General features: G+C 42.8%; 1 protein-coding gene across 13 annotated transcripts in view; it reads left to right on the top strand.

The window, feature by feature from the left end:
• arhgap10 (Rho GTPase activating protein 10) overlaps positions 1–22965 on the top strand; it is a 204789-nt gene that overhangs the window by 93339 nt on the left and 88485 nt on the right. For all 13 annotated transcript variants that reach the window (XM_051928148.1, XM_051928146.1, XM_051928140.1 and 10 more), the window contains exon 5: positions 22310–22411. In XM_051928148.1, coding sequence (XP_051784108.1) covers positions 22310–22411 — 102 coding nt within the window. The remainder of the gene's footprint in view (positions 1–22309; positions 22412–22965) is intronic.

The following is a 22965-nucleotide window of genomic DNA, read 5'->3' as shown; positions in this document are numbered from 1 at the left end:
AAGTGTAAAGTGTCAGTCGTTGAAGGGGTTTTCCTAAATATACGAATTTTCATGATATTACAATATGATGCCTTTTAAAAGTAGATTTATTTTTGCGCACATTACATCAGTTGCTGGGGAGAATCTGCTGATTGCCCACCGTTGTGACAGAAAATTAAATGCATATTACGGACAGCAAAGCCAGTATTACTGTCAGAGAAAATTACAGGCATTGTACGGAAAAAATTTAATGAGGTAAAAGGTCCCTTGCCATTTAATATGGACTGTTCCTACTAATGTTTATAGACTACTGTTCTAGCGCCCGTTATTGTAACGGGCTTAATGTCTAGTATATATATATATATTTGTCTTTGAATGTGCAGTGGCGTAGCAAGGTCTGGTGGCACCTGGTGCAGAGTTTAAACTTGTCACCCCCATGTCCACCCAAATATAAAATGAAACTTATTGAGAAAGCAGTTTTTTTTCAATTGGTTAAGTAAAGAGGGCATAATGTTAATTATTTTGTAAACAATTTTTTATGAATAAAAAAAAAAGTAAAATGCCTTTTTATTAATAAGCCAGTTTAATGTACAATGTAAGAAATCTTTTTTCATAGTGATAGTACCTAGTGCATAACTTTATTATTATTATAATACAATTTAATGAAAACTCAATTGTTTACAAGTTTCGTTCTCTAGGCTGTAATCCAACAAACTGTACTTTAACATGATACTTAGAATCTCTTCTTTCTAACTTTTTGTTCTGCAAATTTTGAAATTGCGTCATCAAAATCGATACCTTCCGCTACACTATTTTCAATTGACAAAATGGCTAAGCTAGAGAGTCGTGCTTGGTTCATAGTGGATCTGAGATAATTCTTAATTAGTTTGAGTTTCGAAAAACTACTCTCACATGATGCAACAGAAACACATAAAGTTAAGAAAAATCTTAATGCTAAAGTGAGATTGGGAACAGAGTCTAAAAGTTCATATTCAACCACAAACTCTAAGAATCTTAAGGAAGTCCAATCAAGAGATTCTTCTTTTGGAACTTTGGTGGCTTTTAGAAATATTCTTAGGCATGGAATTTCTGTAAAAAAAATAATTACGCCAAATCGCCAGTTAACCAGAATTGTGACACATGATTTCGTTGTGTGTCCCGGCTCGTATATATAGGGGCTTTAAGATAGTGGGATGGGGAGGGAGATATTGTCCGTTCGCTCGTAGAACGATCCTAAAGTAAACTTTACTTTATGGTCGGTTCTAGAGTGGACAATGCCTATCCACCCTACTGTCTAAAACGTTTTGCGCCAACTATATTATTATGATGTTCCGTTAAAAATATCATCATGTTGCACACAACGACTTGCGGCGATGATATATTTGTGGCAGGGATGAGACAATGAGTCACAGGACCGGTTGTTTGTTTACTTGAGCACCAGCACAGTTCAAAAGAAATGAGACAGAACACCCCCTCCCCCCACGCACCACACAATAATACTAAATCATTACAGCATCACATCGTTCACCCGCAATTTGCTGCAATTAGGGATTGTTAAAGCCTATGTAAATTATTTGACATATTATTTTATGTAACAAAAAGGCGCATTAATACAAAACCAGCAATTTCTTGTCACCCCCTCAGAGCTGGTACCCGGTGTGGGCTGCACCCACCACACTCGCCTTCCTACGCCATTGTGAATGTGGCATCGCTGTTGGTATCAGACGGGCTGGTCTGCGGAGTTTCAGAAACTGCTGATCTACTGGGATTTTCACGCACAACCATCTTTAGGGTTTACAGAGAGTGGTCTGAAAAAGGGAAAATATCAGTGAGGGTCAGTTCTCTGGGTAAAAATGTCTTGTTGATGCCAGAGGTGAGAGGAAAATGGACAGACTGGTTCAAACTGATAAAAAGGTAACAGGAACTTAAACAACCACTCATTACAACTGAGGTGTGCAGAAGAGCAGCTCTGAACACACAACACGTCAAACCTTGAAGCTGATGGGCTACAGCAGCAGGAGACCACAACGGGTGACACTTCTGTCAGCTAAGAACTGGCAACTGAGGCTGCAATTCACACGGGCTCACCAAAATTGGACAATAGAAGACTGGAAAAATGTTGCCTGATGTGATGAGTCTCGATTTCTGCCGTGACATTCAGATGGTGGGGTCAACAACATGAAAGCAGGGATCCATCCTGCTTTGTTGTCATGGTTCAAGCTGGTGCCGGTGGTGTGATGGTGTGGGGGATATTTTCTTGGCACACTTTGGGCCCCTTTGTACCAACTGAGCATCGTTTCAATGCCACAGCCTACCTGAGTATTGTCGCTGCCCGTGTCCACCAATTTATCATCGCAGTGTCCCCATCTTCTAATGACTCCATCCAGAAGGATAACACACCATGTCACAAAGCTCAGATCATCTCAAACTGGTTTCTTGAACATGACAAGGAGTTCACTGGACTCAAATGGGCTCCACTGTCACCAGATCTCAATCCAACAGAGCACCTTTTGGATGGGGTGAAATGGGAAATTCGCATCAGGGATGTGCAGCTGACAGATCTGCACAGCAACTGCGTGAGGCTATCATGTCAATATGGACCAAAATCTCTGAGGAATGTCTCCAACATAAGGGCGGGTCCAACCTTGTACTAGCATGATGTACCTAATAAAGTGGCTAGTAAATGTGTGTGTGTGTGTATGTATATATATGTGTATATATGTATATATATGTGTATATATGTATGTGTATATATATATATATATATATATATATATATATATATATATATATATATAATGTGTAATTTACTATATAATAGATAGAAAGATACAGTCATATGAAAAAGTTTGTGAATCCCTCTCAGCCTGCATAATAATTGACTCTCCTTTCAACAAAAAAGATAACAGTGGTCTGTCTTTCATTTCCTAGGAGTACTGCGTTGTTTTCCGAACAAAGATTTTTAGTGACGCAGTACTTAGTTGTATGAAATTAAATCAAATGTGAACAACTGGCTGTGCACAAATGTGGGTCCCCTTGTCATTGTGCTGATTTGAATGCCTGTCACTGCTCAATGCTGATTACTTACAACACCACATTGGTGTGATGAGCTCGTTAAGCCTTCATAGACAGGTGTGTCCAATCAGGAGATATAAAGGTATTTAAGGTGGTCAATCACAAGGTGGGCTTCCTTCCCTTTGACTCTCCTCTGAAGAGTGACAGCATGGGATCCTCAAAGCAACTCTCCAAAGATCTGAAAACAAAGATTGTTGAGTCTCCTGGTTTAGGGGAAGGCTACAAAAAGCCATCTCAGAGGTTTAAACTGTCAGTTTCAACTGTAAGGAATGGAATCAGGAAATGGAAGGCCACAGGCACAGTTGCTGTTAAACCCAGCAGGTCTGGCGGGCCAAGAAAAATACAGGAGCGGCATATGAGCAGGATTGTGAGAATGGTGACAGACAACCCACCGATCACCTCCAAAGACCTGCAAGAACATCTTACTGCAGATGGTGTATCTGTACATCATTCTACAATTCAGAGCAATTTGCACAAAGAACATCTGTATGGCAGGGTGATGAAAAAGAAGCCCTTTCTGCACTCACACCACAAATAGAGTCGCTTGTTGTATGCCAATGCTCATTTAGACAAGCCAGATTCATTTGGGAACAAAGTGCTTTGGACTGATGAGACAAAAATTGAGTTGTTTGGTCAAAACAAAAAAGCATTTTGCATGGCGGAAGACGAACACCGCATTCCAAGAAAAACACCTGCTACCTACTGTCAAATTTGGTGGAGGTTCAATCATGCTGAGGGGCTGTGTGGCCAGTTCAGGGACTGGGGGCCCTTGTTAAAGTCGAGGGTCAGATGAATTCAACCCAATATTAACATCTTCAGGATAATGTTCAAGCATCAGTCACAAAGTTGAAGTTACGCACGGGTTGGATATTCCAACAAGACGATGACCCAAAACACAGTTGGAAATCTACAAAGGCATTCATGCAGAGGGAGAAGTACAATGTTCTGGAATGGCCGTCACAGTCCCCTGACTTGAATATCATTGGAAATCTATGGGATGATTTGAAGCAGGCTGTCCATCAAATTGAACTGAACTGGAGAGATTTGGTATGAAGAATGGTGAACAATACCTCCATCCAGAATCAGACACTCATCAAAGGCTATAGGAGGACAGCGTCTAGAGGACAAACGGAGGCTCAGCTAAGTATTGATGTCATATCTCTGTTGTGGTGCCCACATTTATGCACCTGTCTAATTTTGTTATGATGCATATTGCATATTTTCTGTTAATCCAATAAACTTAATGTCACTGCTGAAATACTACTGTGTCCATAAGGCATGTCAGATATTAAAAGGAAGTTGCTACTTTGAAAGCTCAGCCAATGACAAACAAAAATCCAAAGCATTAAGAGGGGTTCCCAAACTTTTTCATATGACTGTAGATAAAGCACTATAAGATAGATATGAAAGGCACTATTTGATAGATAAGGCACTATATAATGGCCAAATGCACATACAGTATGCTGGATTATTCATAGATTATTGAGACCCCCTTCACTTTCTGCACACTTTAATGTAAATTTAATTCCATCCATCCATCCATTTTCCAACCCGCTGAATCCAAACACGGAGTCACGGGGGTCTGCTGGAGCCAGTCCCAGCGAACCAATCCCGGGTAGGGTGCCAACCCACCACAGGACACACACAAACACACCCACACACCAATCACACACTAGGACCAATTTAGAATCGCCAATCCACCTAACCTGCATGTCTTTGGACTGTGGGAGGAAATCGAAGCCCCCAGAGGAAACCCACACAGACACAGGGAGAACATGCAAACTCCACGCAGGGAGGACCCGGGAAGCGAACCACAGGTCTCCTAACTGCGAGGCAGCAGCGCTACCACTGCGCCACTGTGCCGCCCCTGTAAATTTAATTCAATTCATTCATTTGCCATTTTTGCCAGGAAAAATGAGAGAAACTGCCCAAATCCAGGTGTGTAAAGCTTGTAGAGACTTACTAAAGAAGACTGGATGGTGGAACTGCTGCCAAAGGGGCTTCTACAAAGTATTGAATTAATGGTCTGAATACTTTTAGTCTGGAGAGATTTCAATTTTTGATTTTCAATACATTTACAAACCTTTCTGCAAATGTGTGTCCACTTTGTCATTATTATTGAGTATACATTGATGGGCACAAATGTCAAATGTATCCATTTATGAAATTAAATTTATAATACAATGAAGTGCAGAAAGTGAAGGGGGCTGAACACTTTGAGTCCTCTGTACACTCTGTGAAGGTTGGCTGTCCTACAGATTTTGTTCCTCGCAGTGCCCCTTCTCTTTAACACCTCTGAGTCACTTTCAGGCAGCATTGTTGTTGGTTTCTTCAGTTGTGTCAAAGGTCTGGGGATTTCCAAATGAAACAGTCAAAAGAGAATATGAACGAAAAACAGGATGCTGACTTGCTGTTGCTCAGTGATGTGACTTACACAACATGAATGAAAATACAAAACTTACCTCCTCATAGAAGGACTAAATATAAGCCACATCCTTGCTGGCCGACTAACTTGCACTGACGAAAGCCTATTTTTTGTGAGCGGCCACATCCTCGCCCTAGATGGGGTCTTTCTATTGAAAATGCCTTCCTGACCTTTAGATTTGCTGTTAATCTCCTGCAGCCAACTGAAATCTTTACCCAAATAATCAAATTAGCCAATAAAGTAAAACAAGTTGGTTATCCAATGACTGTCCTGTAACACAATTCAGTCAAAATGAATGCGGCCTTTCTAGCTGTTTTAATAAACATCTGGCTCTAGTTCAGCAGTGCCCTCTGCTGGCCAGATTATGGCACAGCAGGCACTTCCTTTGTGAGATTGTTCTGTACAATCTGGGTCCTACAATGGACTTGTCATGATTTGACTCTCATTTTTAATTTTTCTAGACAGTTCTTGGGGCTTTAAAAGTGATTAATATATTGCTTTGGGGGTGGTTGTGGTGGGCTGTTTAGAGACTAAGGAATCGTTTGGGCACATATATGGTTTTTGCTTCAGTGCAAATACAGTGTTTCTTTGTGTTATTTTATTTTATTTTGTTTTAGTTATTACTCCAGAACATTTTGTTTAGGGGGTCACCATTTTAGGACCTTCAAATGAGGTTGTTAAGGGTGACAGGAGGGGGTCATGGATGGCATGTCATCACCAGTTGTGGTGGGCATGTAGATTCACTTTACTGATTTGACTCTTTTGAATTACCTGCTTTAGGGAATTGATTCCTTTGATTTGTTTGTTACATTTTTAGGATTAGACCCTGCCATGTATATAAATTTGGGGGTCGGGGGGGTGGGATGTTATTTATAATTTAGTAATTCATACCTTATGTTGTGTGTATGTATGTCTGTAAGTAAGTACATATGTGTATATATAGTGTGGCCAGTAGGGGGTGCTCCAACTGCCCCAACCCGACACAGACAGACGCAGTAGGCACAAGTACAAAAGCACACCGATTTTATTTTCTTCTCTCTTGTGGGAAACGTCTTCCCCATCTCCCACAAGCACAACAAGACAGTTTCTTTCTTTTCTTTATACGTTTTCCAATCTCCTTCTCCTCCTCGGCAAGCTTCGTCTCCCTCCTCCCGACTCTGGTCTCGCGAGTAGTGGCTGCTGGCTCCTTTTATAAGACATCAGGAAAGTTCTCCAGGTGCTCGTTGATCTAATTCCGGCAGCACTTCCGGGTGGGGCAGGAGAGCTCCTCTCCAGGGCTCAGCAGCACCTGCGGCACCCATGGATCCCAGCAGGGCTGCACCAAACTCCAATTCCCATGAAGCCTTGTGGGAGTCCTAGGCACCACTGCAGCCCAGGGGGGGCTGCCATCTATCGCTCTGAGGGAGGTCCTTCCAGTGTGGAGGCATCCCAGCTGGGCAAGGGTCCTGGCCATCTGACACAATAGATAGACAGACAGATAGATATATACAGTGCATCCGGAAAGTATTCACAGCGCATCATCCATCCATCCATTACCCAAACCGCTATATCCTAACTACTGGGTCACAGGGGTCTGCTGGAGCCAATCCCAGCTAACACAGGGCACAAGGCAAAAAACAAACCTCGGGCAGGGTGCCAGCCCACCGCAGCACTACAAATGTTTGTGATTAAATGTATTTTAATACTACATGCATTACAAATTTATGAATGTTACAGCCTTATTCCAAAATGGATTCAATTCATTTTTTTCCTCAGAATTCTACACACAACATCCCATAATGACAACATGAAAAAAGTTTACTTGAGGTTTTTGCAAATTTATTAAAAATAAAAAAATTGAGAAAGCACATGTCCATAAGTATTCACAGCCTTTGCCATGAAGCTCGAAATTGAGCTCAGGTGCCTCCTGTTTCCCCTGATCATCCTTGAGATGTTTCTGCAGCTTCATTGGAGTCCACCTGTGGTCAATACAGTTGACTGGACATGATTTGGAAAGGCACACACCTGTCTATAGAAGGTCCCACAGTTGACTGTTCATGTCAGAGCACAAACCAAGCATGAAGTCAAAGGAATTGTCTGTAGACCTCCGAGACAGGATTGTCAAATCTGGGGAAGGTTACAGAAAAATTTCTGCTGCTTTGAAGGTCCCAATGAGCACCGTGGCCTCCATCATCTGTAAGGGGAAGAAGTTCAAAACCACCAGGACTCTTCCTAGAGCTGGCCGGCCATCTAAACTGAGCGATCGGGGGAGAAGGGCCTTAGTCAGGGAGGTGACCAAGAACCCGATGGTCACTCTGTCTGAGCTCCAGAGGTCCTCTGTGGAGAGAGGAGAACCTTCCAGAAGGACAACCATCTCTGCAGCAATCCACCAATCAGGCCTGTATGGTAGAGTGGCCAGACAGATGCCACTCCTTAGTAAAAGGCACATGGCAGCCCGCCTGGAGTTTGCCAGAAGACACCTGAAGGACTCTCAGACCATGAGAAAGAAAATTCTCTGGTCTGATGAGACAAAGATTGAACTCTTTGGTGTGAATGCCAGGCGTCACATTTGGAGGAAACCAGGCACCGCTCATCACCAGACCAATACCATCCCTACAGTGAAGCATGGTGGTGGCAGCATCATGCTGTGGGGATGTTTTTCAGTGGCAGGGACTGGGAGACTAGTCAGGATAAAGAGAAAGATGACTGCAGCAATGTACAGAGACATCCTGGATGAAAACCTGCTCCAGAGCGCTCTTGACCTCAGACTGGGGTGATGGTTCATCTTTCAGCAGGACAACGACCCTAAGCACACAGCCAAGATATCAAAGGAGTGGCTTCAGGACAACTCTGTGAATGTCCTTGAGTGGCCCAGCCAGAGCCCAGACTTGAATCTGATTGAACATCTCTGGAGAGATCTTAAAATGGCTGTGCACCGACGCTTCCCATCCAACCTGATGGAGCTTGAGAGGTGCTGCAAAGAGGAATGGGCCAAACTGGCCAAGGATAGGTGTGCCAAGCTTGTGGCATCATATTCAACAAGACTTGAGGCTGGAATTGCTGCCAAAGGTGCATCAACAAAGTATTGAGCAAAGGCTGTGAATACTTATGGACATGGGATTTCTCAGTTTTTTTATTTTTAATAAATTTGCAAAAACCTCAAGTAAACTTTTTTCATGTTGTCATTATGGGATGTTGTGTGTAGAATTCTGAGGAAAAAAATGAATTTAATCCATTTTGGAATAAGGCTGTAACATAACAAAATGTGGAAAAAGTGATGCGCTGTGAATACTTTCTGGATGCACTGTAGATAGATAGTGTGGGTGTGTGTATATGCACAAAACATACTTCATATGTGCAAGATGATTTACAGTAATGTCTCAACCTGTTTGCCTTCATGTCCAACACACAAAAACCAATGTGTAACAATACCATTTAAAGCCCAGGCACACAGTTCACAGGGAGTAGATGATTCCACAGTCCATATTTTGCCCTTCAGGTCATTGATATCATGAACTTTCCTGCTATACACATGCGCGCTCCTTCACCATACCCCATCACCAGAAATCACAGGGCGTCATATCAGGGGAGTGTGGAGGCCATGGCAGTGGTCCACCATGACCAATCCATCAACCGGGAAAGGTGTGGTCGAGAAATAAAAATTATCCATTAGTGTTTACGTAATTTTGACTCACCCTGTATGTATGTATGTATGTATGTATGAAGCCAAATAGCACTGACTCACTCATCACGAAATCTCCCGAACTACAAGGACTTGGGACTTGAAATTTGGAATGTAGGTTACCTTTGGCCCATAGGTGCTCGCAAAGAAACAGTTTTAAAAATTTCGTGGTTCAAGTGCGTTCTGTCTATTTGTCCACTTTTCACGAGAGAATTACTTAACGGATTTCGATTGGGTTTTTTTCTAGAATTTGCTTGAACATTCCGGGTTGATTTTGTGAATTTCTCATTGCGCTAAGATTCACTCATGCGTCTGCCTCAGGGCATAACCTCAACTCTGCTTAGTTAGCGAACGAGAGAACTACTTCACGGATTTAGATTGAGGTTTTTTTGTAGAATTTGCTCGAACATTTCGGTTGATTTTGCAACTTCTCTTATCGCACTAAGCATCATAGTTCACTTGCAAGAGTGATATATTTGTGCTAATCCAATGCGCTAATCTCGGGTAGCAATTTATTCATGAATCAAATGAATGAGAACCAGGTGACACTGCCTCTGGTAACGATTTGTTCATTAATCATGTGACTCATTGGTGGGTAATGACTCGGTTCATGAGTCAAATGAGCAATAATCGTGCGACCCATTCTTACGTAATGACCAACTGATTGAAAGTTGTGTGACTTGTTACTGGGTGATGATTCAGCTCACAAATCAAATGAATGAAAATCGTGTGACTTGTTTCCTCCATTTGTACATCATCTTCCAGACAGTGGGTTAATGTTAGCAATACACCATCTGTTGGAATTACAAATGCGATACATTTTATCAGTACAAATGTCCATCCATCCATCCATTACCCAACCCGCTATATCCTAACTACAGGGTCACGGGGGTCTGCTGGAGCCAATCCCAGCCAACACAGGGCGCAAGGCAGAAAACAAATCCCGGGCAGGGCGCTAGCCCACTGCAGCAGTACAAATGTTTGTGATTAAATGTATTTTAATACTACATGCATTACAAATAAAATTTCAATAGATGGTGCACTGCAAACGTTAATGTCGAGATCTGCGTTGCTTAGATTTCAACCCATTTTAGACAGGTAACACAACTACTACTTACATCAGGAATGTATTGGAATGACAAATGCGACGCATTTTATTACTACAGATGTTAGTGATGCACCATCTGTTGGAATGACAAATGCAATGCATTTTATTACTACAGATGTTAGTGATGCACCATCTGTTGGAATGACAAATGCAATGCATTTTATTGCTACAAAGGTTTGTGATGTGCCATCTGTTGGAATGACAGATGCAATGTACTTTATTATTATAAATGTTTGTGATATGCGTTCTGTTGGAATGACAAATGCAATGCATTTTATTACTACAAATGTTTGTGATGCGCCATCTGTTGGAATGACAGATGCAATGTGCTTTATTATTATAAATGCCTGTGACGTGCCATCTGTTGGAATGACAAATGCGATACATTTCATTACTACAAATATTAGTGATGCGCCATCAGTTGGATTGACAAATGCAATAAATTTTATTACTACAAATGTTTGTGATGCGCCATCTGTTGGAATGACAAATGCAATGCATTTTATTACTACAAATAATTGTGATGCGCCATCTGTTGGAATGACAGATGCAATGTGCGTTATTATTACAAATGCTTGTGACGTGTCATCTGTTGGAATGACAAATGCGATACATTTCATTACTGCAAATGTTTGTGATGCACCATTTGTTGGAATGACAAATACAATGCATTTTATTACTACAAATGTTTGAGATGCGCCATCTGTTGGAATGACAAATGCTATACATTTTACTACTACAAATGTTTGTGATGTGCATCTGTTGGAATGATAAATGCAATGCATTTTATTACTACAAATGTTTGTGATGCGCCATCTGTTAGAATGCCAAATGTAATGTATTGCTACAAATGTTTGTGATGTGCCATCTATTGGAATAACAGACACACAGCAACCAGACAAACACACATAATACAGTATTTCTCCTTTTATTACGGTGGATTTGTTTGTTTATTTCTAACATTCTCAAACCCACTGAGTCCAAGTGACTTCTTTATTAAATGAGATTAGATTAGATAAACTTAATTAATCCAATGGGGAAACTCAGAAATGAATTGATTTGCTTTCTGATTTAATTAAGTAATTCTGAGAATGAGGTCATAGTAATTTCTGTTTCTAGGAATAGTTTCTAACTGTTTATCCAGTAATATTATGTAAATAAATGTCTGTAAGTTTGACAGGGCTTATTAACTTGTTACATGATATTTTTTTTTGCATGTCTTTGAAATTGCCAATTATGTGGAGCCCTCTTGTGTGGTACAGTATGGTACGGTGTCCTTTCTCAAACCTGCTCGATTCATTTCAAGGTGCTGGTGTGTACCCTGGCAGCACTGTGTGGAATGCAGGAAACAATCCTGAAAAGGACCCCAGTCCATTGCAGGGCCCACGCGTTGACACATCGACAGTGACATGGTGAGAACACGCAGACTCCACATGGACAACGCCCAGGATCCGATGAAGAGCGGCACAGACCACTGCAACAACATGCCACCCCTGTTAGCTTAATGGACCTTTATAACCTGTTGTGGATGGGTGGAAGGACATGCAAAGTGTTGCCGTCCCAGCCTGGTCACCCCATTTAATCCTTATACAAATATTATTAAAGAAAACAGGCACTCAATAGTGCAAAACTGGCAGAGGTAACAGAAATAAAAGGCAGTCCTACTGTTGTTTAACAGTTCAGAAGACGCAGGTCTGTTTGACGTTCCGAGCCCAGATTAAGACAACTCTCTCTGTGGGCATCCAGGCTTTTCTAGTGATCCAGATGGAATCACCCTCACTGGGCATCGTCTCAGCCACTACAGGTGAAATTGGAGACAAAACTGTTAGCAACAGCGCCCCCTCTTGCCCCGGGGTGGTATCGCTTACCACAAATGAGCCCACAATACAAGTGACACTGTTCAATGTGTGTGCCTGTTTGACAGCCTTGCACTCTGTACTGTCAGAATTGGCTCTGAATGGAGACATAGTGTGTGCTTGGTGTGTTTGTGTGTGTGTGTGTGTGTGTCCTGCGGTGGGTTGGCGCCCTGCCCAGGATTAGTTCCCTGCCTTGCACCCTGTGTTGTCTGGGATTGGCTCCAGCAGACCCCCGTGACCCTGTGTTCGGATTCAGCGGGTTGGAAAATGGATGGTTGGATGGATGGAGACAATCAAAAAGGTCATCCAGGAGATGGCTGGACTGTGGTGCCACGGCTGGTGCCATATCTAGAGATGACTCTCTTCATGTCCTTTCTTAACCAGCATTGCAACAATCCTAATTTAGAAAATGGATGATATTACACATGACAAAAATGAACCTCTAAACCCTATAATGGATGAATGGAATCCTTCCGTCCTTCCTTCCATCCATCCGTCTATCCATCCATCTTCTTAACCCGCTAGGATGCAGGGCAGCTGGTGCCTATCACAGCAAGCATCGGGCACCAGGAAAGAACAATCCCCGCACAAGGCATCAGTAGAGGAGCAGAATAATTACCTAAATTTTAGAACGAAAGGACTAAATATTACATTTTAATTCATTATAATAAACATAATAATAAAAATTAATGTCAATTTGAGAATATTAAGCGGGCCTCCTAATGGACGTGCTCCTGTTTCTCCTCTCCATGCCAGCTAATGACGTTACTCTCGGGTCATCCTCTGGTCACGGATTCAGGCACGTCCATTAAGAGATCATTAGGGACAGCAGGCTGCTCACTGCCTTGTAATTTCTTTTTTATTGACCTTAAAAATCACATTACAATGTGTAAAACACAGTCCAGTCAGAAATTAAATGGCCCAGCGTTCAAGCAAATTCAGATGCATTGTGCCATAAAAATATGGACTGTCAAACAAATGCTTTCGATATAAACAGAATGCATGCATGCTGGGTATGCTTATTTATAACCACAATACAGCGGACACACACCGGCCACTTTATTAGGTACGCCTGTTTGACTGCTCGTTAATGCAAATATCTTATCAGCCAATCACATGGCAGCAACTCCATGCATTTCGGCCTGTTGACGTCATCAAGAAGTTTAAACCGAGCATCAGAATGGAGAAGAAAGGGGACTGAATTGACTCTGAACGTGGCATGGCTCTTGGTGCCAGACGGGCTGCTCTGAGTATTTCACAAACTGCTGATCTACTGGGATTTTTACGCACAACCACCTCCAAGGTTTACAGAGAATGGTCTGAAAAAGGGAAAATATCAGTGAGTGGCACTTCAATGGGCCAGAGGTCAGAAGAGAATGGCCAGACTGGTCTGAGCTGACAGAAAGGCAACAGGAGCTCAAATAAGCACTTGTTACAAATGAGGTGAGCAGAAGAGCAGCTCTGAACACACAACACGTCAAACCTTGAAGCAGTGGGGCTACAGCAGCAGGAGACCACAGCAGGTGACACTCCTGTCAGCTAAGAACAGGTAAATGAGGTGACAATTCACACGGGCTCAACAAAAGTGGACATTAGAAGACTGGAAAAACGTCACCTGGTCTGATGAGTCTCAATTTCTGCTGTGACATTCAGATGGTGGGGTCAACAACATGAAATCAAAGATCCATCCTGCCTTGTATCAATGGTTCAGGATGGTGTAGGTGTCTGTAATGGTGTGGGGGATATTTTCTTGGCACACTTTGTGCCCCTTAGTACCAACTGAGCATCGTTTAAATGCCACAGCCTACCTGAGTATTGTTGCTGACCATGTCCACCCCTTTATCACCGCAGTGTCCCCATCTTCTGATGGCTCCTTCTAGCAGGATAACGTACCATGTCACAAAGCTCAGATCATCTCAAACTGCTGTGTTGAACATGACGATGAGCTCACTAGACTCAAATGGCCTCCACAATCACCAGATCTCAATTCAGTAGAACACCTTTGGGATGTGGTGGATTGGGAGATTCGCATCAGGGATGTGCAACTGACAAATCTGCAGCAACTCCGTGAGGCTATCATGTCAATATGGATCACAATCCCTGAGGAATGTTTGCAGCACCTTGTTCAGTCTGTGCCATGAAGGATTACGGCAGTTCTGCAGGCAAAAGGAGGTCCAACCCGGTACTAGTAAGGTGTTCCTAATAAAGTGGCCACTGATTGTATTTTAAAAAATAAGATATTGCAGGCAGTGCACCTCCTCACTCACTAAAAAGTTTATTATTAGATGACTCCTTCCAGCAGGATAACGTGCCATGTCACAAAGCTCAGATCATCTCAAACTGGTTCCTTGAACATTACAATGAGTTCACTGGACTCCAATGGCCTGTACAGTCACCAGATCTCAATCCAGTAGAGCACCTTTGGGATGTGGTGGAATGGGAGATTCGCATCATTGATGTGCAGCTGACAAATCTGCAGCAACTGTGTGATGCTATCATGTCAATGTGGACCACAATCCCTGAGGAATGTTCAAGGCACCTTGATGAATCTATCAAGAGAGGTGAGAGGTTAGGAGCCTGCACTGATACAGCGCATTGCTGCAAACACCATCACCAGACAAACTACCTCAGCATCCCAAATTAGGACCCGAGTGCAGCCATGTGAGGTGACACCTCAGCACCACACCAGTTCAGATGGAATGGAACAGTGGGAGGTATTTTTATGGTGGCTGGAGTGCCAATTCTCTCACCACAGCCCCAGGTTTTTCCCTGCATGTTGGAGGGCCTTCTTGCAGGACTGGAGGCAGATTAACGTCATAACCCACGACGGAGCAATTGCAGATTAAGGGCCTTGCTCAAGAGCCCAACAAATCTATGCCATGACAAATTACGGCAGTTCTGAAGGCGAAAGGGGGTCCATCCCAACAAGGTGTGCCTAATAAAGTGACCGATTGAGTGTATAGTGTCACGCATGCACTTCTGAGGGAAGCACTCCCACTCCAAGACATAGGGGGTGAGGGGTGTAGTCTACAGACCCCTTTACATAGATAGATAGATAGATGTGACAGGCACTCTATGATTGATAGATAGATAGATGTGACAGGCACTATATGATTGATAGATAGATACAGTGGTGTGAAAAACTATTTGCCCCCTTCCTGATTTCTTATTCTTTTGCATGTTTGTCACACAAAATGTTTCTGATCATCAAACACATTTAACCATTAGTCAAATATAACACAAGTAAACACAAAATGCAGTTTGTAAATGGTGGTTTTTATTATTTAGGGAGAAAAAAAAATCCAAACCTACATGGCCCTGTGTGAAAAAGTAATTGCCCCCTGAACCTAATAACTGGTTGGGCCACCCTTAGCAGCAATAACTGCAATCAAGCGTTTGCGATAACTTGCAATGAGTCTTTCACAGCGCTCTGGAGGAATTTTGGCCCACTCATCTTTGCAAAATTGTTGTAATTCAGCTTTATTTGAGGGTTTTCTAGCATGAACCGCCTTTTTAAGGTCATGCCATAGCATCTCAATTGGATTCAGGTCAGGACTTTGACTAGGCCACTCCAAAGTCTTCATTTTGTTTTTCTTCAGCCATTCAGAGGTGGATTTGCTGGTGTGTTTTGGGTCATTGTCCTGTTGCAGCACCCAAGATCGCTTCAGCTTGAGTTGACAAACAGATGGCCGGACATTCTCCTTCAGGATTTTTTGGTAGACAGTAGAATTCATGGTTCCATCTATCACAGCAAGCCTTCCAGGTCCTGAAGCAGCAAAACAACCCCAGACCATCACACTACCACCACCATATTTTACTGTTGGTATGATGTTCTTTTTCTGAAATGCTGTGTTCCTTTTACGCCAGATGTAACGGGACATTTGCCTTCCAAAAAGTTCAACTTTTGTCTCATCAGTCCACAAGGTATTTTCCCAAAAGTCTTGGCAATCATTGAGATGTTTCTTAGCAAAATTGAGATGAGCCCTAATGTTCTTTTTGCTTAACAGTGGTTTGCGTCTTGGAAATCTGCCATGCAGGTCGTTTTTGCCCAGTCTCTTTCTTATGGTGGAGTCGTGAACACTGACCTTAATTGAGGCAAGTGAGGCCTGCAGTTCTTTAGACGTTGTCCTGGGGTCTTTTGTGACCTCTCGGATAAGTCGTCTCTGCGCTCTTGGGGTAATTTTGGTCGGCCGGCCACTCCTGGGAAGGTTCACCACTGTTCCATATTTTTGCCATTTGTGGATAATGGCTCTCACTGTGGTTCGCTGGAGTCCCAAAGCTTTAGAAATGGCTTTATAACCTTTACCAGACTGATAGATCTCAATTACTTCTGTTCTCATTTGTTCCTGAATTTCTTTGGATCTTGGCATGATGTCTAGCTTTTGAGGTGCTTTTGGTCTACTTCTCTGTGTCAGGCAGCTCCTATTTAAGTGATTTCTTGATTGAAACAGGTGTGTCAGTAATCAGGCCTGGGGGTGGCTACGGAAATTGAACTCAGGTGTGATACACCACAGTTAGGTTATTTTTTAACAAGGGGGCAATTACTTTTTCACACAGGGCCATGTAGGTTTGGATTTTTTTCTCCCTAAATAATAAAAACCATCATTTAAAAACTGCATTTTGTGTTTACTTGTGTTATATTTGCCTAATGGTTAAATGTGTTTGATGATCAGAAACATTTTGTGTGACAAACATGCAAAAGAATAAGAAATCAGGAAGGGGGCAAATAGTTTTTCACACCACTGTAGATGTGAAAGGCACTATATGATAGATAGATAGATGTGACAGGCACTCTATGATAGATAGATAGATAGATGTGAAAGGCACTATATGATAGATAGATGTGAAAGGCACTATATGATTGATAGATTGATAGATAATGTGAAAGGCACTATATAACAGATAGATAGATAGATAGATAGATAGATAGATAGATAGATAGATAGATGTGAAAGGCATAAATAAAGGTAAAAAAATAAAGGAAGATTTTTGTTTTGAGAATAGTATCTGTGGCATAGCGGAGGGCGCTCCAGCTGCCCAAACCCAACACAGACAGACGCAGGACACAAGTACAACACACACACACACTTATTTTTTTCTTTAACCCCTTCCCGTTTCCCAGCTATACAGCACAGTCCTTTCTTCTTCTTCCTTCTCTCTTTTTCTTCTCTCTCTTCACATCCACACCTCCTGGCAAGCTTTGTCTTCTCCCACCTGACTCTGGCTCCCGGAATAGTGGCTGCTGGCTCCTTTTTATATGGGGACCCTGAAGTGCTCCAGGTGCTCGTTGACCTTCTTCTGGCAGCACTTCCAGGTGTGAAGGAAGTGCTGAAACCAAGGGCTCAGTAATAGCTGCAGCAACCCCCTGGCAGTCCCCACAGTACCCAACAAGGCCACACCAAACTCCAACTCCCATGGAGCACTGCCGGGCGTTTGAGGCACTGCTGCAACCCTGGGGTGGTTGCCATTTAGTGCTCTGGGAGAGATAATGGTCTGGATGCACTCTCATCCAGTCTTTCCAGCAGAGAGGCGTCCCGGCCAGGGCCTACATGACATATTGTATACTAATTGTGGTTGAAACTTTGTTTGAGGAGAACTTTGACATAAGCAGGCAACTGTTTTCCATCCTTCAATAATGAATGCTTGTGCTTATGTAGTAAGCTTCTCTTCACAGTCTGCACAGTGTCTGTGGTGTGCGGATCTGTCCAGAGGCTAAAACCTGCCCTTTTTGCAGCTGGATATTTCTAGGCCAAAGGGGTTTCAGCTACTGTATATATTCGTGTTTAAGTTCTCCCGCAGATAAGTCAGGGCTTGATTTTAATGTATAATTTCCGGTATTTTATAATGTCAGTCGAAAACTCACATTATTGGTCCAAGAGATTATGATATGCTAACACCCACCTGAGAGAGTAACCACGGAGCACCTGCCCCTTTTTTTTCCCCTATATATTGTGTCTATGTGACCACATGGTAATACTTGACCTGTTAGGTTTGAAAACACAATGGACGATCTGAAAATCGAGAGTCCAGCTTATGAGAAGGATATAGGAGTCATAGTGGACTCTAAGCTATCAACTTGCCGACAGTGTTCAGAAGCCATTAAGAAGGCTATATAGGTTATATAGCGCCTTGATGTGTGGAGTACAAGTCACAGGAGGTTCTGCTCAAGCTTTATAACACACTGGTGAGGCCTCATCTGGAGTACTGGGTTTCAGTTTTGGTCTCCATAAGGATATAGCAGCACTAGAGAAGGTCCAGAAGAGAGCAACTCGGCTGATTCAGGGCTACAGGGGATGAGTTATGAGGAAAGATTAAAAGAGCCGAGCCTTTACAGTTTAAGCAAAAGAAAATGAAGAGGAGACCTGACTGAAGTGTTTAAAATTATGAAGGGAATTAGTCTAGTGGATTGAGACTGTTATTTTAAAATGAGTTCATCAAGAACATGGGGACACAGGTGGAAACTTGTTAAGGGGAAATTTCACACAAACATGATGAAGTTTTTCTTTACACAAAGAGAACGATAGACACTTGGAATAAGCGACTAGTGTGGTAGACAGTAAGACTTTAGGGACTTTCAAAACCTGACTTGATGTTTTTTTGGAAGAAATAAGTGGATAGGACTGGCGAGCTTTGTTGGGCTGAATGGCCTGTTCTCGTCTAGAGTGTTCTAATTAACTATTCCGAAGTGACATTTGCACTATTTTGCATTTTTGGTATCTCACCTCCTCATACACCTTTATCATAAGATCATCCCTTATCTACAATGAAGCTTTTGATCAGAAGAAAATATTAAACTGGTTTGAAATGAAAAGTCGTTGAAGTGGCGAAAGAAATTGGTAACTGTGCTGCTGCAACAAAATTTGATGCGCCTGAGAAAACTGGTGTAAGATTGGAGGAGGCAAGAAGATGTGTTCCGTAATATATAAAACTATTTTATAGTCCCTCCCTTTCAGAGCTCCCAGAGTACAGCAGGAAAAGGATCTCTCACTCAATATCTCAGAAAAGGAGTGGAAGGTAGCAATGCTCAGAATTCACTCAAGCTCCATATGTGCAAAGCATACAATTATTCAACTCAAAGTGACATATCGAGCACATCTCTCTCGCTTACAATTGTCCAAAATGTTTTCCAGGGCGAGATCCAACATGCAAACACTGCAATCAAGCTCCAGCCTCATTGGGCCGCATGTTTTGGGCCTGCACCGAATTAACATCATTCTGGACCAAAATCTTTAAATGCCTTTCAGACAGCCTTAGTGTCACAATCCCTCCTAATCCACTAACAGCTCTGTCTGGTGGGCTCACTGGGGGGGGGGGACCGGGGGTTAAAGTGGAGAAGGACAAACAAACTGTGATTGCCTTTACTACACTATTGGCATGTAGACTTATCTTGCTCAACTGGAAGAATCCAAACTCTCCTCTGTTAGGTCAGTGGGTAACTCAACTCAACTCAAGTCAAGTCAAGTTGAGGAGCACACACTGGTACAGTGATCATCATAGATGACTGTATGCAGAGGGTGCAGACCTATAAATACCTGGGAGTGCAGCTGGATGATAAACTGGACTGGACTGCCAATACTGATGCTCTGTGCAAGAGAGGACAGAGCCGACTATACTTCCTTAGAAGACTGGCGTCCTTCAACATCTGCAATAAGATGCTGCAGATGTTCTATCAGACGGTTGTGGCGAGCGCCCTCTTCTACGCGGTGGTGTGCTGGGGAGGCAGCATTAAGAAGAGGGACGCCTCACGCCTGGACAAACTGGTGAGGAAGGCAGGCTGTATTGTAGGCACGGAGCTGGACAGTCTGACATCTGTGGCAGAGCGACGGGCGCTGAGCAGACTCCTGTCAATCATGGAGAATCCACTGCATCCACTGAACAGGATCATCTCCAGACAGAGGAGCAGCTTCAGCGACAGACTGCTGTCACCGTCCTGCTCCACTGACAGACTGAGGAGATCGTTCCTCCATCACACTATGCGACTCTTCAATTCCACCGGGGAGTAAACGTTAACATTATACAAAGGTATTGTCTGTCTGTTATACCTGCATTGCTTTCACTCTTTAATTTAATATTGTTATTATCAGTATGCTGCTGCTGGAGTATGGGAATTTCCTTTTGGGATTAATAAAGTTATCTATCTATCTATCTATCTATCTATCTATCTATCTATCTATCTATCTATCTATCTATCTATCTATCTATCTATCTATCTATCTATCTATCTATCTATCTATCTATCTATCTATCTATCTATCTATCTATCTATCTATCTATCTATCTATCTTTGCCACATCCACCACACGATGAAACAGCTCGGTATCCCAGTTGGCAACCCCCCAGGCAGACACACGGTCCAGTCCCACCCTCTAGAAATGCCACAGCCAAGTGTTACGTGGGCGACACCTTGGCATGGTCCTGCCACTCGGCTCCCCAACAATGAGGATCTTGCGAGCCACATGGCCGTAGTGTCGTAACTGACGCTCCCTCACAATGCAGGTCATGTGCCTCATTCGGGACTCCATGAGCAACACAAAGTCAAACCAACGGGACACAAGGACATTCCGGAGAGACACAGTACTGAAGGAGTCTAGTCTTCGTCTCAGGTCACTGGATAGCGTCCATGTCTCGCAACCATATAGCAAGACAGGAAGCACCAGGACTCTAAAGACCTGGACCTTCGTCCTTTTGCTGAGATATTGGGAGCGCCACACCCCCCTTTCCAGCGACCTCATAACCCCCCATTCTCTTCCAATCCGTCTACTGACTTCATAGGAAGAGTCACCAGAGACATGAATTTCACTGCTGAGGTAAGTAAACCTCTCGACAAGGTCAACACTCTCTCTGCAGATAGACACACTGCTGATGGCCGTGCCCAAGAGGTCATTAAAGGCCTGGATCTTGGTTTTTATCCAGGGCACTCGCAAGCCCAGACACTCGGACTCCTCGGTCAGTCTCTCAAGACCCCTGATCAGAGCCTCCATTGACTCCGCAAAGGTCAATAAAATTAAAAATAAAAAAAAAAACTAAGTGTCATATTCTTGAATGGGCGTATAAGTCGGAGTCTGATTTTTATGCTTGATTTTTCAGGTTTACAGACCTGATTTATACGCGAGTATATACGGTAAGTACCGAGTAAAGGGTCTGAATACTTGTGTCAGTGTGATCCAATGTCTAAAGGCCTGTTTTCGTTTTGCGATTCTGGGGTATCTGAGTGTTAACCTGATGAGGGGTAAAAATGAATGTAAATGGTTTTAGCATAAAAGCTGCGGCGTAACACAATGAGCGCAAGTGAAGGGGTCTGAAGTGAAGGTGCTGAAGGGTCTGCATGTCTGGAACTCTTAAAATTTAGCGGATTCGGTAAGTGGTTGGATGGATGGACAGGCAGAGAGTTCTATAATATATATAGAACCTGCGCAGCTTCATGTCTACATCAGTGGTCTCCAACTCTGGTCCTGGAGGGCCGCAGTGGCTGCAGATTTTCATTCTAACCCTTTTCTTAATTGGTGACCAATTTTTGCTGCTAATTAACTCCTTTTCCTTTCATTTTTATTGATTTGTTTTTTTAAGATTTGTTCCCCTGAATAGTTTCATTTATTTCCTTAAATGGCACCCAAACAGAAATGAAACGTGACGTGAGGGAGCCAAAAGAAGACCAACTCAGTTTCCAACCAATTTCATTCCAACCAGTTGTTTAATTAGGCGCTGATTCTTGTTGTTAATTAAACTCGTTGTTTAATTCCTTGGATTGTTGCTCCTCTCATTGTACAATAACATATATTTCTGAAATTGTTGATTTTCTCTTTTCTAAGAGCTCCGTTAAAATGTTTTGAGGATGTGAGCAGATCAACATTCCTGAGACCTTCATCTTTCTTTATTTTCAGATACTGTATGATGGTCACAGTTTGCTGCTCATATTTTGGCTCATTTTATATCTCTGCTAATTAAGGAAAAAGAAACAATTAAGGGGTCTGAGTCTTCAAGAGCAAGTCAATTGAAATGAATTCAAAAGAAGTTAATTAGCAGCAAAAACAGGTCACTAATTAAGAAAAGGGTTAGAATGAAAACCTGCAGCCACTGCGACCCTCCAGGACCAGAATCTGAGACCACTGATCTACATGTATGATAGAATTGCCTTAAAGCGACACGATCAAAGTGGAACAACAAAAGTAAAATGACTTACTGCGGCCTTGTTTTGTGTCTTCTAGGAAGAAAGGAAGAAATACGAGAAAGAAACAGAGAAGTACTACACAGCCTTGGACAAGCTTCTCAATTTGTCAGCCAAGAAGAAGGACCAACAGCTCCAGGAGGTGACCTTTTAGTGTTGTTTTTGAAAGTTTGTTTTTTCTTTCTTCTTTCAAATGGGGTACTTTAAGAGACTTTTTTTAGAATCTCAATTTTCTACTTTATGTTATGTGACCAGTAGGGGGCGCTGACGCCTCCCAAACCACAGACCCCACCACACAAACACAAGACCAGAGTTCAAATAAATGAATTATTATCACCAGTACCTTCACAATGGCTCTCCAGTACACACAATTCCTCTTTTATTTCTCTCTTCCCTCTCCTCCACACCTCCAGGTGAGCTTTGTCCTCCATTCGTCCCGAATCCGACCTGCCCAGATGTGGCAGGGAGGTTCCTTTTTTTCTTGGACACGGGAGTAGTTGTGGTGCCAGGGCATAGCAGATGCTTGCCTCCTATTAGCACCCCTTGCTGGAACCCAGGGACCCCCCAACAGGGCTGCTGTCTGGCACTGCAAGCCCCAGCAGGCCCCATGGGTGCAGGGCCGTTCTTAGGCATAGGCAAAGTAGGCGACCGCCTAGGGAGCCCCCACTGCCAAAGGGCCCTGCCCAGCCTTTTTTT

The sequence above is a fragment of the Erpetoichthys calabaricus genome, chromosome 5 (assembly GCF_900747795.2).
Source record: "Erpetoichthys calabaricus chromosome 5, fErpCal1.3, whole genome shotgun sequence".
Lineage (NCBI taxonomy): Eukaryota > Metazoa > Chordata > Cladistia > Polypteriformes > Polypteridae > Erpetoichthys > Erpetoichthys calabaricus.
This window is presented reverse-complemented; position numbering and strand designations above follow the sequence as displayed.